The sequence below is a fragment of the Microcaecilia unicolor genome, chromosome 4 (genome assembly GCF_901765095.1).
Source record: "Microcaecilia unicolor chromosome 4, aMicUni1.1, whole genome shotgun sequence".
Lineage (NCBI taxonomy): Eukaryota > Metazoa > Chordata > Amphibia > Gymnophiona > Siphonopidae > Microcaecilia > Microcaecilia unicolor.
This window is the reverse complement of record NC_044034.1, coordinates 147574478-147591654: the sequence shown is the minus strand read 5'-3', so window position 1 is coordinate 147591654 and position 17177 is coordinate 147574478. Positions and strand designations below refer to the sequence as shown.

General features: G+C 42.2%; 1 protein-coding gene across 1 annotated transcript in view; it reads left to right on the top strand.

The window, feature by feature from the left end:
• Positions 1–17177, top strand: part of NELL1 (neural EGFL like 1) — a 633167-nt gene that overhangs the window by 373541 nt on the left and 242449 nt on the right. The window contains exon 13 of the mRNA XM_030200710.1: positions 574–699. Coding sequence (XP_030056570.1) covers positions 574–699 — 126 coding nt within the window. The remainder of the gene's footprint in view (positions 1–573; positions 700–17177) is intronic.

Here is a 17177-nt window from a genome sequence, read left to right as displayed (position 1 = left end):
AAATTCTGATTTGATTGGCTTTTCTAAAATGCCAATCCACATGATTAAATAAATATTAAAAAAAAATCCCAATGTATTTTTTTTTACTGTTTTGTAATGAAGATCTAGGCAATAAATTCACTATTATCTTTTGAATTTGTGCTGCTAATGAGTGAAATATTTTTTATTATATCTCAAATAATTGTATTTTTAGAAAATTAAAGATCGATATTCAAAGCGATTTAACTGGCCAGAAATGGCTCCTGGCAGGTTAAATTACTTGTTCGAGAATAACTGGTTATTTTTAGTTAGTGCTGCTAAAAAATGACTGGTTAGTGCCAAACACAAAACCAGGGCAGAGTCAGCACTTGGTTGGTTAAGCGCCCATGTGGTGTAGCCAGGTCCTTAAACTCGGAAATTCAGCACTGGAGCACGGATATAGCTCAGCATTCAATTTCTGGGTATAACCCTGGCAGCTGTCTGTAAAATGTTGAGCACCGCTGGCTGAATATTGACCCTTAGGTTTTGGATTTGCTATTTTAAAACTTTCAACATTTTGTAAACTTTTGGTTTTCCTATCTCTGTTTTTCTCAGATATTGATGAATGTGCTGCAGAAATGCATTACTGTCATGCCAATACGGTTTGTGTTAATATGCCGGGATCTTACCGCTGTGACTGCATTCCAGGGTTTATCCATGTTGATGATTTCTCATGTACAGGTGAGCATGGAGAGATTATTTTACTACTGTGGTATTTTATATCTTATGCATATCAAATATTTTCCAAGAATGTTTGTCTTGGAAAAATGGGAATTTTGAGCTTAGGGGTTGGTTCTTCCTGTTCCTCTGAAAGTAAGAACTGCTATTTACAGATTAATTGAGAAAAAAGTTGGATATGGGAACTTGCTTTCTGTCCCTTGACTGGAGTTGGACTTAATAAATTTTCTTTCCGCTTGTACTTGGGTACTTCAGTGACCCTCAAAGATACTTATTCTACACAGATATTCTGTCCTGGCAAACCTTTGAAAAGCAAATTGCACCCAGAAGTGATCCAGTTTATGAATGGAGTTTGTTGCTTTTCATTTGGTGGATTGTGGGAAAGAGTGATGTTGCAGTACTACCTTGAGTGTCTCACCCCAGTCTTCTGACTGGATGTTGCTCTCATTTCTCCCAAGTGCCAAGATAAGTAATGAGATCAGAGTGAGAATGATTGGAAACAGTGGGTTGGCAGGATTGGAAGGAAAGACCAATAGGGTGTAACCTATCAATTAAAACCAGCATTGGGATATAAATGTCTGGTCTTTATTGGCAGGAGGTTTTATTCCAAGGAATCTATGTATAATGCATAGTGCAGTTTTTCTGGAATATAATGTTATATTTTCAGTAGATGGTCCCATTTGCCAGATGGCTGATATTCAGAGATAGTTTCACAATAAGTGCATGTTAGGTGCTACACAAGGTCTGCTTTCATACAAGAAATAGGCCAGTGTCGCTTGTAAAGGCTTACTCTTTACAGCTATATGCATTGCTATGAACTATTTGAATGTGGTTAGAATTATATCAGAATGTTAATCATGCCTCTATATAGATTCATGGTGCATATGTTGGTGTCATTGGGATCCCGCACCCAAACCTAGATGGAAGGTCAGAAGGCAGTTATTGGGAATAACAGTTTCTTCAACTGAGCAAAAGGATGAAATTGTAAGAGAATGGATAGAAGCAACTTGGCTGAAGTAGAAAGGGTTCTGCAGTCAGCACAGTTAGAGGGTTTGTTCCTTTAACAGACCAATCAATTTCCTGGTGTGAAGCTAGAAGGCTACAAGTTCACATCCAGGGACCTGTAGTTGAAATGATAAGCTCTGGAACTCCAAAGTTCACAGGTGGGGGGTAATTCTGTAAAGTATACATGGAAAATGACTGTTATGACATTCCATGGGGCATACAGGCTTAAAAACGAGATGCAGCAAAAGGTTGTGACCTGTGAGTAGCCATTCCCAGAAGCACAGTTTGGGAGGACCCAGGAGTATTGTTAGAATATATGATATATTTAATGAAATATGAATGTTCATGTATATAGTAAATGTACACATCTAAACCTTTTGTGGAGCAGGTGTGAATTTGTGTGCAAGAATTTTTATGCTTGGGGGGAGGGTATTTGTACAAGCCTATTATATTAAACCCCAGATTGAACAAACCCGGAATAATTCATTTCAGCATTTGAATGATTGATAGCATAAATCCATTTCTGAGACCATAATACCTTGCTACAGAGCTTGGCAGCTCAAAACATGATTGCGTTGGTGTGTGCTATTCACAGTTCTCAAGTTAATGTGATTTTGATATACTTTTTATTCAATTGGGCAATATATTCTTTGGATGCATTGCGTGATTGTGTTATATTTTTACTTGTTTTGGGACTGATGATGGAACTGCAGGAAGACAGTTGAGGGCATATGATTGGAATTTCCCTCAGGCCTGTTCTGATGGTCCCTTTTTTGCTACAGTATTTATGTATTATTGTTATCACTTTGATGATACAATTTTGGGAGATTGTATTGGAACATATAGGACCTGATATTCAGACCATGGGAGGGACCCCTCCAACTTCTGCAGTCAGCCCAGATATTTAATGTCGGGCCGTTTCTGGTGACTGGCATTGAATATCCAGGTGTTTTTTGGCTGGTTTAAATTTAACCGGCTAAGCCAATATTCAGCACTGGTTGGTTAAGTTTAAATCAGCCAAAGATATTCTTAATTTAGCCACCAAACTTAGCTGGAGATGTGCTGAATATTAGCGGCCAGCTATATTGGGCAATATAACCAATTATCTGCTAAGCACTAACTGGCAATATTCAATGGGAGATAACTGGATAGTCGATTAAGTGCCATTTAACCAGCCAGGTGCTGCTCCTGGGTGGTTAAATGGTTTTAAATGTCTGGAGGATTATACTTATTTTTTGGACTCTGAATTTGGATGTTTTTTTCTATCTTCTGCCTTTATAATACAGACAGAAAATAGACATTTGTTTTAGACATTTCTCCAAGGTGCCCTGTTATGAAGTTATTGCCATATGTCAATTTTATAACAGGTTTTGCAAAAACGTAGGTGTCAAATTTATACTGTGCAAGCCTATCTATAAGGGTGTGCTTCAGGTACAAACTTAGATTGTGAGCCCTCCTGGGACAGAGAAATACCCACTGTACCTGAATGTAACACCTTGAGCTACTACTGAAAAAGGTGTGAGCAAAATCCAAATAAATATATGTGCTCTTATTTTATACTAGTGTAAACCAGCACTGCTGTGTTTAAATGTAAGGGTGCATATTTCTTCCAGGTCTGAATGTCTAAATACAACATTTATTTAAATAGCCACACCCAGGTCCCTCCACTGTGTGTGTCCCATTGCATTACATGCTAAGCCATTCTACATTTGCAAATGGCAGGATTTTATACATTTAAATTCTATTCTATTCTCTTCCCTTCCAAGACTTACGTTCCGCTTATTTCTCCAGTGGATTCAAGGTGGAATACAATCAAGAAGTCTTCTACAGAAAGAAGGGATACAATAATAATTGAATATAATAAGACCAATTCACTTATTAATCCAAACAGTAAAACATAGGTTTTTAGCACCTTATGAAAAAGTAAATAAGAGTGATTTTGTTTGATTTGTATGAGTATTCTATCATAGACTTTGAACTTATTCTCTTCATTAAGGGATATCCCAGTCTTAAAGGTGACTGGGAATGTAAGTGATTATTTGGAAAAGTCAATTGGATAAGACCAATTGAAAAATCAGGATGGCAGTCGTAAATTTGATGCATTGTCCAACAGGCAACCAGTGCAAGCTTTTTAGTAATGGAGAGGTTTAAAATTAGTTGACATGCAATAGAATGAAATGGGTAGTGTGGAACCTTCACAGATAAAAGGAATTGTGTATAAAAATTATACCAATTAATATGTACAGTTATAGGCTTAAGTTAAACACTGGCATCAGAATTAAAGTTAGCTTTGGAAAGAATGGATCCTCAGGAGCTTAGCGGAGATTGGATGGCAGAAGCGGGGCTGGTGGTTGGGAGGCGGGGTTAGTGCTGGGCAGACTTATATGGTCTGTGCCCTGAAAAAGACAGAGACAAATCAAGGTAAGGTATACACAAAAAGTAGCACATATGAGTTATCTTGTAGGGCAGACTGGATGGACCGTGCAGGTCTTTTTCTGCCATCATCTACTATGTATTTGGTGCTGTTATATATATCAGCAGCAGCCCTGAGTATCTGGACAGTGCAGTAGGGGAATACAAGCACAATGATTCCAGTTTCTTTTGTGGATTATTTTCCTTTGCTTTTCGTTTAGTGTGAATTTTGTGCACTATTGTACAATATCATGCATTATTATAATCGTGTGCACTACTGATCAATAGTGCACACTGTCAACAGGCTCATTATTCTTCATTAGTGCACCTATTTTTTTTTTTAAATCTGTGGATTGCCTTGCACAAGTGATTTAACCAGCCAGGAGCTGTTTCTAGCCAGTTAAATTGCTTTGAATATTGTTAATTTAGGGCAGAGCTGGTGGTTGGGAGGCAGGGCTAGTGCTGGGCAGACATATACGGTCTGTGCTGGGGCTGGTGGTTGGGAGGTGGGACTAGTGCTGGGCAGACTTATACGGTCTGTGCCAGAGCCAATGGTGGGAGGCAGGGATAGTGCTGGGCAGACTTATACGGTCTGTGCCAGAGCTGATGGTGGGAGGCGGGACTAGTGCTGGGCAGACTTATACGGTCTGTGCCGGGGCTGGTGGTTGGGCAGCGGGGATAGTGCTAGGCAGACTTATATGGTCTGTGCCAGAGCCGATGGTGGGATGCAGGGATAGTGCTGGGCAGACTTATAGGGTCTGTGCCAGAGCTGGTGGTTGGGAGGCGGGGTTGGTGGTTGGGAGGCGGGGATAGGGCTGGCCAGACTTATACGGTCTGTGCACTGAAGAGGACAGTACAAATAAAAAAGTAGCACATATGAATTTATCTTCTTGGGCAGACTGGATGGACCGTGCAGGCTTTTTCTGCCGTCATCTACTATGTTACTATGTAAATCCTTTGAATATCAGGCCCAGAATTTATCTGGATAGCAACTGAATATTTCTGCTATGTGGATAGTTTTCCAGCCCGCCTTCACTGTGCCCTCTCTCTATCCCTTTCTTATACAGATAGCATCAGGTCCTTAAGTCTGATTCTCGGCCCTATATTATCTGAAAATCTACAGAAAAGCCAGTTATATATTCTCCTTGCTAGCTTTGAATACTGGCCTGTATTAATTATTCATTCTTACATATTATTACATATCCATCTACCAGAGAAGGCTGGATAGTTTAAAGCTGAATCTTAGGTTGTGAAAAGTGCTTGTGCTGTATTTTTTGATGCAGTCAGTTTTCATACATTCAGTAGACTGGATGTGGCATGCTTTTTTTCAAGGAGATTAGGGTTTTGAGGGACAATGTAATATTCATTTTGTAACAAAGCAATGAAGTACAAAGTATTTTTTATTACTGGGGAAGCATGCGCAGATTCCTGAACTAGTGCAGGACATCTGAGTTCAGCCTGCGGTACTGTATTTTGGCATATGGAAAGCACGCAATACTGTTTACGGCCACTTAGTAAAAGGACCCCTTAGGTGGAGGATTATAGTAGGTTTACTATTAGGTCCCTTCAGACTGACTGAATCAATTACATAGTAACATTTAGGAATTCCTGCCTTTTTGAATTCTGTCACTATATTTCTCTCTACTCCCTCCCTCGAGAGGTCATTCCAGGCATCCACTACCCTCTCCCTTACTCCTAAGTTGATCCCCCTTGCAACCTCAATTCATGTTCTCTAGTTCTACTGCTTCCCCTTCTCTGGAAAAGGTTTGTTGGCATATTAATACTTTGCAAATAATTAAACATCTCTATCATATCACCCCTATATTTCCTTTCTTCAGTTCCTTGAGTCTCTTCTCATACAACTTTTGGTCCAAACCCCATTATCATATTTGTTGCTTTTCTTTGAATTGCTTCAAGTCTTTTTACATCCTTAGCGAGATATGGACTCCAAAACTGAACACAATACTCCAAGTGGGGCCTCACCAGCGACTTATATAGTGGCATTAACATCTCTTGTCTTCTGCTGGTTATTCCTCTCTCTATGCAGCCTAGCATCCTTCTGGCTATGGCCACCGCCTTGTCACATTGTTTTGCCATCTTGATATCCTCAGACACTATCACCCCCAAGGCCCCGTCTCCTGAATTGTGCATGTCTGTGTCTCACATCCAATCTAGTATGTCTCCTTTGGATTTCTGTATCCTAAGTACATCACTTTGCACTACTTCGCATTAGATTTCAACTTCTAGTTCTTTTACCATTCTTCTACATTTTGAAGATCTCTTTTCATGTTTTCTGCTCCCTTTGGGGTATCCACTCTGTAATATTTATGTCATCCACAAAAAGGCAAACTTTCCCTCCCAACCATTCAGCAATGTCGCTCACAAGTATATTAAACAGAATTGGCCTTAGCACCGATGCCCGAGGCACTCCACTCACCTTCCTTTCCTCCAAGCAGGTTCCATTTACCACCACATTCTGTCATCTATCAGTCAACCAATTTCCAATTCAGTTTATTGCTTTGGGTCCTAACTTCATACTGCTCATCTTATTCATGATCCTCCTGTCTTTTTTGCCTCTATTGTCTCGCAATACTACCACTAGGGGTTCAAGTTACTGTATAATCGTTTATTTATTTACTATACTGTCACTTATTGCATAACAAATCAGAACGGTTTACATATCAAAAAATATACAAATAACATATAATATAATTTAAGCCATGAGCACAATTGTATGATAGGACAGCACAGACACAACTTCCGTACCGAAGAAGACATAAACATTCGTTACAGCAGTCGTACACAACACATCAGTCATACTTTGTCTCCATTAATTTATATGTTCCTTATAGTATAGAGACCTTTTTTTTCACCTGAGTGGTTTCCTAAGTAAGTAATGTCATATTTCAAAAACCTTTAGACATGTTAAACTTTGCAATCATGCTGGATAAGAAGTGGCATACTGGTTTTCACATACTTTTGCTCGGATCCAATATGGCAATTCTTATGCTGCAAAATGACATCTTGCAGTAAAATGGCAAGTACATTGCCATTTATACATTGGTCTCCTTGTGTGCTACTTTTAGAATTTGTTTAAAACATACCCTGGAAATATCCCCCCCCCCCCCCCCCAACAAATCTGGCTAAAGTATCCTTGCTGTGGAACCCCATTCTTGTAGCCAGATTGAGGGAAGGCAGTTTAGATTAAACAGCTAGTCAATTTACACTCATAAATTGCTATTAAGCTGCATAAACGGCTTTGAAGATTGCACTCTTCATGAAAAGAGTTTCCCATCAAGAGGAGCAGAGTAGTGAGAGCCCCTTGATAAGAAATTGGGAGCACCATCAGAGCAAACAGAGAATGCTGGAGATGCACATAAGGAGGTATTTTGGAATGAGTTTAATCATTGCAATTGAGATCGAAAATGTTGAAATTTGGAAGATTTGATGCCTGGTGTAAAAGGTAGTAACACTGAGAAATGATGCAGGGCCCTAAGAAATCCCTGTCAATACTGGTGGAAGTAGTATGGATAAATAGTTTTGTTTGCTGTATGACATCTAACTACCAGGAAGCCCCTTGAAGAAATGGTGCTGAGCTGCAAAATGAAAGCAAAATTAGATTAGGCTTGTTTGCTTTCACTCTGCACACTATTGTGTAATTAATTAAAATACAAATTGATTCAATACAAAAATATTGAGATGTTTGCTTTAGTCCTTGTATAAGTGATCATTCAGTGCCAGAGGTATATTTGTCTTCGGGAGTCTGTACTTTTGAGGCTAGAATAGCAGACTTGGAGGAGCTGAGAGAGACAGAGAGGTATATAGTGTCAGCAAGCACCCCTCCGTGCTGTCCGCTCTCGATTCACCACCTCTCCGTGCTGTCCGCTCTCCACTCAACACCTCTCCGTGTGGTCTGTGCGCAGCTTAGCACCTCTCTGTGCTGTCCTTCTTCACCCACACAATTGGGGCTAATCCATCTCCTAAGCAGAACTGCTCCTGCTCACTTGCAAAGAGTAATGTACAGTACTATTTATTCAGCAGAGTACTTTATTCCAGAGCACAACCAGCGAGAAAACAGCAGGTCCACAGTAATATAGCTGCTGGTCTCTGTGCCCCTGGCTTCCCTTCTTCCCCCACCCAACAATCACCAATAGTTCAGAACAGTTCAGTCTTGAAACTTCACAACAACTTGAAATAAACCTTTGGATCAGTCAATTCCTCTACTCACTTTCTCCTACTGCCTAGGAGATAGAGGCATTTTCTCCACCCTCGCTCGTCAGACACCAACACTCTGACAACCTCCCACACAAAATGTCCAGACTGACCTTCTTCAGGTAATTAACCTTTGTCCTGAGCAGAAGAACTCCATTTGCTCCTGCTCAGCCTCCTTCATAACATTTTCACTCTTCTCCTCCAGCTCAATCTCCTCCCACTCCATGGAGTCTTCCCCCACCCTCTCTCCCAGGTGCTGCTCCTCCACTTGATTATCCTCCATCTCCCAATCACCTCTTGACTTTTCTGCCTGCTGGGAGTGGGAGTGCTGTTTCTCATGTTCCCCCCTCCCTTGCAAGTGCTGCTGGGTTCTGTAGTTCTCTTCCTTTCTTACAAGCCTCCTACCCCCTTTTCCCGGCAGAGAGTGCCCTTCATTTCTTGGCTGACTGCCCCTGTCAGCTCTTCTCTGCTTTCCCTCTACCTCCTCCTTACAATAGAAAAGACAAGATTCAAAAGTGCTAAACCCCTACGCGAAATACTTCACTGCCTACCAATCAAGGAACGAATAGCCTTCAAAATTTGCACTCTGGTCCACAAAATAATCCATGGTCTGGCCCCAACCTACATGACCAAACTTATCGACTTACCAACTAGAATCATCATCGAATCATCAAGAACGTTTCTAAACCTGCATTACCCAAACTGTAAAGGAGTAAAATACAAATCAACATATGCATCCAGCTTTTCCTACATTTGCATCCAGCTCTGGACTGCTTTACCTAGAAACATTAGAACTGCGAACACCCATCTAGAATTTCAAAAAGACCTCAAGACTCACCTCTTCCGGAAAGCCTACCCAGCAGACCCAAACTAATTCATGAACAATGCATCACATCTTTCGATCTAAGAAATGAACAATACCCCTGCCACATAATCCTATTACTTCAAACTACAAATTTTACCACTCCAGTTATAATTAAGTGTACTTCTGCCCTTATCCTACTCTGTATTGCCACTGGAAGCTGTAGTCCCATCCCCGGAGACTTATCGGCCTCATTGGGATTACTTCTCTCTATATGCTACTATATATTCATCCCAGAGTTGTATTCTCTTTTCTGGAACCTTATCAGCTTCCTTGCATCTACTGTTACTCTATTTTCCACTCTGTATATATTCCCAGAGTTGGTACTCTCCTCTCCGGAACCTGTAAGCCACATTGAACCTAGTGCTATGCGGGAAAATGTGGGATACAAATGTAATAAATAAATAAATAAATAAATATAGAAGAGACCTACAGGGATGTTGTAGAGAAGTCCCACCTCCAGTCCGGCAGCCCCTGTGCTGCCTTGGAGGAGAAGGTTCTCCTAGAAGGAGAGCATCACGTTGGTGAAGTAGAAAGTACTCCTGTAGCCAAGACCTGCCTACCAGGGGATGCACTATCCTCTTGCACTGAGGATATGTCTCCAAGAACTTCTGTCCAGGCGGGAAGGGTTAGTACAGCTGTTTATAGTTGGTGATTCGATCATTAGGCATGTAGTTAGCTGGGTGGCTGGTGGATGTGAGGATCTCTAGTTACTTGCCTGCCTGTTGCAAAGGTGGCGGACCTCATGCGTCACCTAGACAGGATCTTAGATAGTGCTGGGGGAGAAGCCGGCTGTCTTGGTACATGTTGGTACCAATGACATAGGAAAATGTGGGAGGGAGGTTCCAGAAGCCAAATTTAGGCTCTTAAATAGAAAGCTGAAGTCCAGATCCTCCAGGGTAGCATTTTAAGAGATGGTCCCCATTCCACACGCAGAACCCAAAAGGCAGGCAGAGCTCTGGAGTCTCAATGCATGGTTGAGAAGATGGTGTAGGGATGAGAGATTTAGATTTGTTAGGAACTGGGTGACATTCTGGGAAAGGGGGAGCCTATTCCAAAAGGATGGGCTCCACCTTAACCGGGATGGAAACAGGCTGTTGGTGCTAACTTTTAAAAAGGAGACAGGGCAGCTTTTAAACTAGAATGGGGAGAGGGAAGCCAACAGTCACCCAGGAGTGCATGGTTCGGAGTACCCTCAAAGGATACCATTGAAACAGGGCATTTAGGGAATCCCAGTAGAGAGGTTTCAACAATGCTGAAAGTAAGCCAAGTGTGCTCATTGAGAGAGCAGGATAAAGGCTACACATTATCCACTTCAACTTCTAAGGAAAAAACACAATTTGAAGTACCTGTATACAAATGCTAGAAGCCTAAAAAATAAGATGGGAGAGTTAGAGTATATAGCACTAAATGATGAAGAGATATAATAGGCTTCTCAGAGACTTGATGGAAAGAGAACAATCAATGGGACAATGTGTTAATAGGGTACAAATTGTATCGCAATGATAGAGAGGATGTTAGTCTGGTTGTGAGCCCTTGGGCCCTGGCCGAGGCCTAGTATAGGGGTTAGGCCAAGGCTGAGGGTGGGCCGAACAGGCACTACACACTACCCCAGCTACCAAGCTCTGTACAAACACCCAGCAACCAACTTGCACCTCCAGAAAAGGGAAGATAGGGCAATCAGGCAGGTCTCATGGCCTATCGGGAACCGATTCACTCAGAATTCAAGCATGCGGGCCTCACAGCCTAACTGGAACCAACTCATACTTAGGGAGGGGAGAAAGAGACTAAACGAGGGGTCCCCCACGGGGACTGGAGCACCAGCAACACCCTCGGTGCTGGTAATCAAGGAGAAAGGGAAGCATACACAGAAACACGTCAAGCCATAGCCCGCCACACACAAAGAAGGTGAGGGACTGGAATATAAGATACAGAGACCCTAAGCAGACAAGGAAGGGAAAAGTCCGCAAAATGGAGTGTGGAGCCTAACACACACACCCCACACACAGAAAGGGACAGTGCTCTGTAATACAGGAAGTAGTACAGCAAAGAAAGGACTGAAACAGTCACTGTAGTAAACAGACAAGTGCCAGAAGCAGAGAAGCTCTGCAGACAAAGGGTTAAATCAAGCTCAGCACACACACAGCAACCAGAGGCAGGGAAGACTGCAGACAACGGGTTAATCGGGGGGGGGGGGGGGTACAATGAAAGAGCAAACAAACAACCCCCATGGAGAGAAACAAAAGGGTCCCGAGTCTGCTACCAGGGCAGGACCTGCCAAGGAGAAAAACATACAGGCACAAAAGGAACTCCAAAGGAAGGGGAAGTAAAACAAACAAACTGGAACAGAACGAGGTAGGAGCTCACCACACAGCACTACAGCCCAAACAGAGAAACCCAGGTGCAGTGAGAGAGGTAATTAGACACACGCAGGCAGCAGCCGGTAGACAGAGACAGAGCAACAGAAACTGCAATCAAAGGAAAGGAGTAATAACTCCATGCAAGCACAGAGCTAATAGCTCAGACAGAGCAAAGGTAGGGCTTCAGTTTAATGAAGTAACGTCAAAGCAGGGGTTGTAGGGAAAAGTCAGCTTAAGTAGATCAGACTGACATGAGCTCAGTCCCTGACAGACCAATCAGGAGCGGATCCAAGCATTCCCCTGTCTGACTAGCAGAATTCTAACTGAATCATAACAGAGGATCAGATTGGAGGGGGGGTTGCACTATATGTTAATGAGGGAATTGAGTCAAATAAAATAAACATTCCACATGAAACAGATAGCAGCATGGAATCATTATGGATAGAATTCCATGTGTGAAGGGAAGGAGTATTCTTGTAAAGCTGTACTACCATCCACAGGTACAGAACGAACAGACAGATGAAGAAATGTTTATAGAGATTAAGAAAGCTGGCACATTGGACAATGCTATAGTAATGGTTTCAATTGACTGGATAAATGTTGCATAAGGGAGTGCCAGGGAGATAAAATTTCTAGATGTAATAAATGACTGCTTCTTGGAGCAACTGGTCCAGGAGCCGATGAGAGGGGGAGCCATTTTGGATCTGGTCCTTGGTGGCGTGCATGGCATAGTGTGAGAGGTAGTGGTGTTGAGTCCCCTGGGAAACACTGATCATAACATGATTAATTTGAGCTACTGTCTGGAATGAACCCGCAAATGAAATCTACTGTAGCTGCATTTAATTTTCGTAAGAGTGACTATAATAAAATGAGGAAAATGGTTAAAAAGAAACTAAAAGGATTGGCTGCTAAGGTTAGGACACTAACTAGCTTATTTTCGAAAGAAGAAGGGCGCCCATCTTCGGGAGATGGGCGCCCAAATTGGTATAATCGAAAGCCGATTTTGGGCGCTTTCAACTGCACTCCGTCACGGAAATGAGCAAAGTTCATGGAGGCATGTCAGCACAGTAGCGAAGGCGGGACAGGGGTAGTGTGGGAGTGGTTAACAGATGGCCGGCTTCAGGCCATAATGGAAAAAAGAAGGGCGGCCGTAGCGAGAATTTAGGTCGCTTTTTTTGGACCCTTTTATTTTAGGTCCAAGTCCCAAAAAGGTGCCTGAACTGCCCAGATGACCACCGGAGGGAATCAGGGATGACCTCCCCTGACTCCCCCAGTGGTCACTAACCCCCTCTCACCAAAAAAAAGTACTTTAAAAACTTGTTTTCCCCAGCCTTTAAGCCAGCCTCAAATGTCATACCCAGCTCCATCACAGCAGTATGCAGGTCCCTGGAGCAGTTTTTAGTGGGTGCAGTGCACTTCAGGCAGGTGGACCCAGGCCCACCCCCCCCCCTACCTGTTACACTTGTGGTGATAAATATGAGCCCTCCAAAACCCACTGTACCCATATGTAGGTGCCCCCATCACCCATAAGGGCTATGGTAATGTTGTACAGCTGTGGGGAGTGGATTTTGGGGGGATTTGGGAGGTTCAGCACCCAAGGTAAGAGAGCTATGCACCTGGGAGGTATTTTAATGTATTTTTTAAAAGTGCCCCTTAGGGTGCCCGGTTGGTGTCCTGGCATGTGAGGGGGACCAGTGCACTACGAATCCTGGCCCCTCCCACGACCAAATGCCTTGGAGTTGTTCATTTTTGAGATGGCCGCCTTCGATTTCCATTATCGCTGAAAACCGATGCCGACCATCTCAAACCCGCCGATCTGTGACATTTGGCCGGGCCCAACCGTATTATCAAAACAAAAGATGGCCGCCCATCTTTTTCAATAATACGGTCGGGACTGCCCCTTCTCGGATCCGTCCACGGAGATGGCCGTCCTTAGAGATGGGCGGCCCCTTTCGATTATGCCCCTCTAAATCAGGCATGGACGTTATTCAAAAATACCATCTCGAAAGCCCAGAACTGATGCATTCCACATATTTGCAAAAGTGGAAAGAAGAGAAAATGACAGCCAGCATGTTTAAAAGGTGAAGTAAAAGAGGTATTACAGCCAAAAGATTGTCCTTCAAAGAATGGAAAAAGGACCCAAATGAAGAAAATAAGAAGCAACATAAGCACTGACAAGTCAGATGCAAAGCATTAATAAAGAAGGCTAAAAGAGAATATGAAGAGAAACTTGCCGCAGAGGCTAAAACTCATAATCACAGCTTTTTCAGTTACATCAGAAGCAGAAAGCCTGTGAGGGAATCTGTGAGATCATTAGATCATGAAAGGACAAGGGCAGACTAGAGAAACTGAATGAATTCTTTGCTTCTGTTTTTACGGGAGAAAATGCAAGAGATCTACCTGTACTGGAAATGGTTTTCAAGGGTGATGATGCAAAGGAACTGAAAGAAATCTCAGTGAACCTGGAAGATGTACTGAACCAAATTGACAAATTAAAGAGTAGTAAATCACCTGGACTGGATGGCATACTTCCAAGGGTACTCAGCTCAAGCATGAAATTGCTGATCTGCTGTTAGTAATATGTAACCTGCCATTAAAATTGTCCGTAGCACCTGAAGACTGAAGGGTGACTAATGTGATGCCGATTTTTTAAAAGGGTTCTAGGGGTGATCCAAGAAATTACAGACTGATAAGCCTGATGTCAGTGCTGGGCAAAATAGTGGAAACTATTATAAAGAATAACATTACAGAACACTAGACAAACATGGTTTAATGGAACAGAGTCAGCATGGGTTCAGTCGAGGGAAGTCTTGCCTCACCAATTTGCTTCATTTCTTTGAAGGTGTGAATAAACATGTGGATAAAGGTGAGCCGGTTGATGTAGTATATCTAGATTTTCAGAAAGTTTTTGATAAAGTTCCTTATGAGATACTCCTGTGAAAATTAAAGAGAGATGGGATAGGAGGCAATGTCCTTCTATGGATTAGGAATTGGTTATTGGACAGAAAACAGAAGGTAGGGTTCAATGGTCATTTCTCTCAATGGAGAAGGGTGAACAGTGGAGTGCCATATGGATCAGTACTGGGACTGGTGCTATTTAACATATTTATAAATGATATGGAAATCAGAATGATGAGTGAGGCGATTAAATTTGCAGATGACACACAACTATTCAAGGTTGTTAATACACATGCGGCGGACTGTGAAATAATGTAGGAAGACCTTAGGAAAATGGAAGACTGGGCATCCAAATGGCATATGAAATTTAATGCGGACAAATGCAAGGTGATGCACATTGGAAAGCGCCCTTCCTGAAGCAGCCAATAATTTGGCGAAACAAGGCGCTCTTGTTGAAGGGCTGATGTCCTTTTTGTTTGGTGGAAGAATTGAAGGACTAAAGCTTGTCTTTCTTTGCTTGAAAAAGTATTTGCAGGGCTCCGGAGCCCCCTAAGGAGGAGTGTCGGCTTTCAGTATTGATAGCAGCTGACAGGAATTCACAGCGTGCTGCAGCTCTCAGTTCTTAGCAATTTACAACATCATTTGATGCTATCAAGATCTCGGGACCTGAGACTGTCTGCCTAATTAAAAGCTAAGTACTAAACTTTGGAGGAGATAGTTTGTTGATTGACAGCAAAAGCCAGCATGAGGAACTCTAAGTCAATGTCTGCTTAACGAACTGTTTAGATTGCCGTGCCCTCCGAGTGGGGTGGTTTTCTGTAGTTAGCCCTTTTGCAAATTTAGGGCTGGGATGGGTCTGTTATGGTTTAGTTTGGGTGAGTGCCCCTTTATTAATTAATATTTGAAGGTAAGAGAGTTTTTCATCTCACTTGCTTTTTCTCATTAATTGTGAGTTTTTTTGCTTCTGGGATTTTTTTCTCTCTGTCCTTCTTAAGAAACCAGTGATAGTAACTTACTCCTGATATAACAAGGACAGTATAAATACTTTTGTATTCTTTCCTGTTTGGAGATTTGAGGTTTCAATCGTTTGTATGATAATATAAGTGGAGTTTTTCCACAATTAAAGGGACACTCACAAACTAATTAATTATATGTAACAAACTCCTTTTAGAGAGTTAAAGAATAATCAGAATCATAGTTACTTGATGTTATGGTCCACGCGGAAATCTTCTGCTTAGTGTGTGGCGGCAGCCAAAAAAGTAAATAGGATGCTAGGAATTATTAGGAAAAATAAGACCAAAAATACTATAAAGCCTCTGTATCTCTCCATGGTGCAACCTCACCTTGAGTATTGTGTTCAGTTCTGGTCGCCCAATGTCAAAGAAGATATAGAGGAATTAGAAAAGGTTCAAAGAAGAGTGATCAAAATGATAAAGGGGGTGGAACTCCTCTCGTATGAGGAAAGGCTCATCAGCTTGGAAAAGGGACAGATGAGGGGAGATATGATTGAGGCCTACAAAATCCTGAGTGGTGTAGAACAAGTAGAAGTAAATTGATTTTTTACTCATTCCAAAAGTACAAAGACTAGGGGATACTCAAGGAAGTTAAATGGAAATACTTTTAAAACAAATAGGAGGAAATATTTTTTCACTCAACGAATAGTTAAGCTGTGGAACTCTTTGCCAGAGGATGTGGTAACAGCGATAAGTATGTCTGGATTTTAAAAAGGTTTGGACAGGTTCCTGGAGGAAAAGTCCATAATTTGCTATTGAGACAGACATGGGGAAGCAACTACTTGCCCCAGGATTGGTAGAATGGAATGTTGCTACTAATTGGGTTTCTGCCAGGAGCTTGTGTCCTGGCTTGGCCACTGGTTGGAAATAGGATACTGGGCTAGATGGACCATTGGTCTGACCCAGTATGGCTACATGTTCTGATGGTATCTAATCAGTAGGGATGAGAACTCATTTAAAACCATATGGAAGACACCAACATGTTACGTTGTGCTATTTCTAATGCAAAATGACAGAAAAAACATTCTTTTGTATTTCATTTCAGTTCTGTGTTTTAGCATGTGCTAAATACAGAAACAAAAAATCAACAGCAACAACAAAAGAACAAATGAATGTAGACTTTAGTGTAACAAAATAGTGCCTCTCTCCTTCCTCCATTTACAAACTTAAGCATGTCTGTTCAGGTACTGGGTGTGAAAAGACATGTTAAAGTATGTCTTGTTAGGATGACAGGACTGGAGGAAGCACGTGTGTGTATATGCATGTGTGTGTGTGTATCCTGTGTATGTGTGTCTTTCTGTATCTGTGTGTGTGTGCATGTGTTATATGGAAATATGACCCCTAGTGGTAGTCACACAAAACTACCGCTAGGAACATCATTTTGGATACAGCATTGGACTGGGCAGGAATGACTGGGCACTGTTCCTGCTCTAAGTCCCCCTGGATCACCAATGATGTTGAGGTAGCCCTTTGAGCAGGCAAGGACTACCTTTAAGGTGGGGGAGGCAGAGTTGGGGGCTTGACCTTATGAAAGTGGGCGGGGCTTGGGTCAGGGGAGCCTGGAAGCCAGGGGGAACTCTGCTCTGGCATCCTGGGAGCATCGGGACACACAGCTTTGCAGCCTTATTCTCCTGGGCACATTGAATAACTCTGTTTACAAGGAGGCTCGCAAGCAGCGTTATTAATTTACTGTGGGATTCAGCAACCTGTGTTACCAGC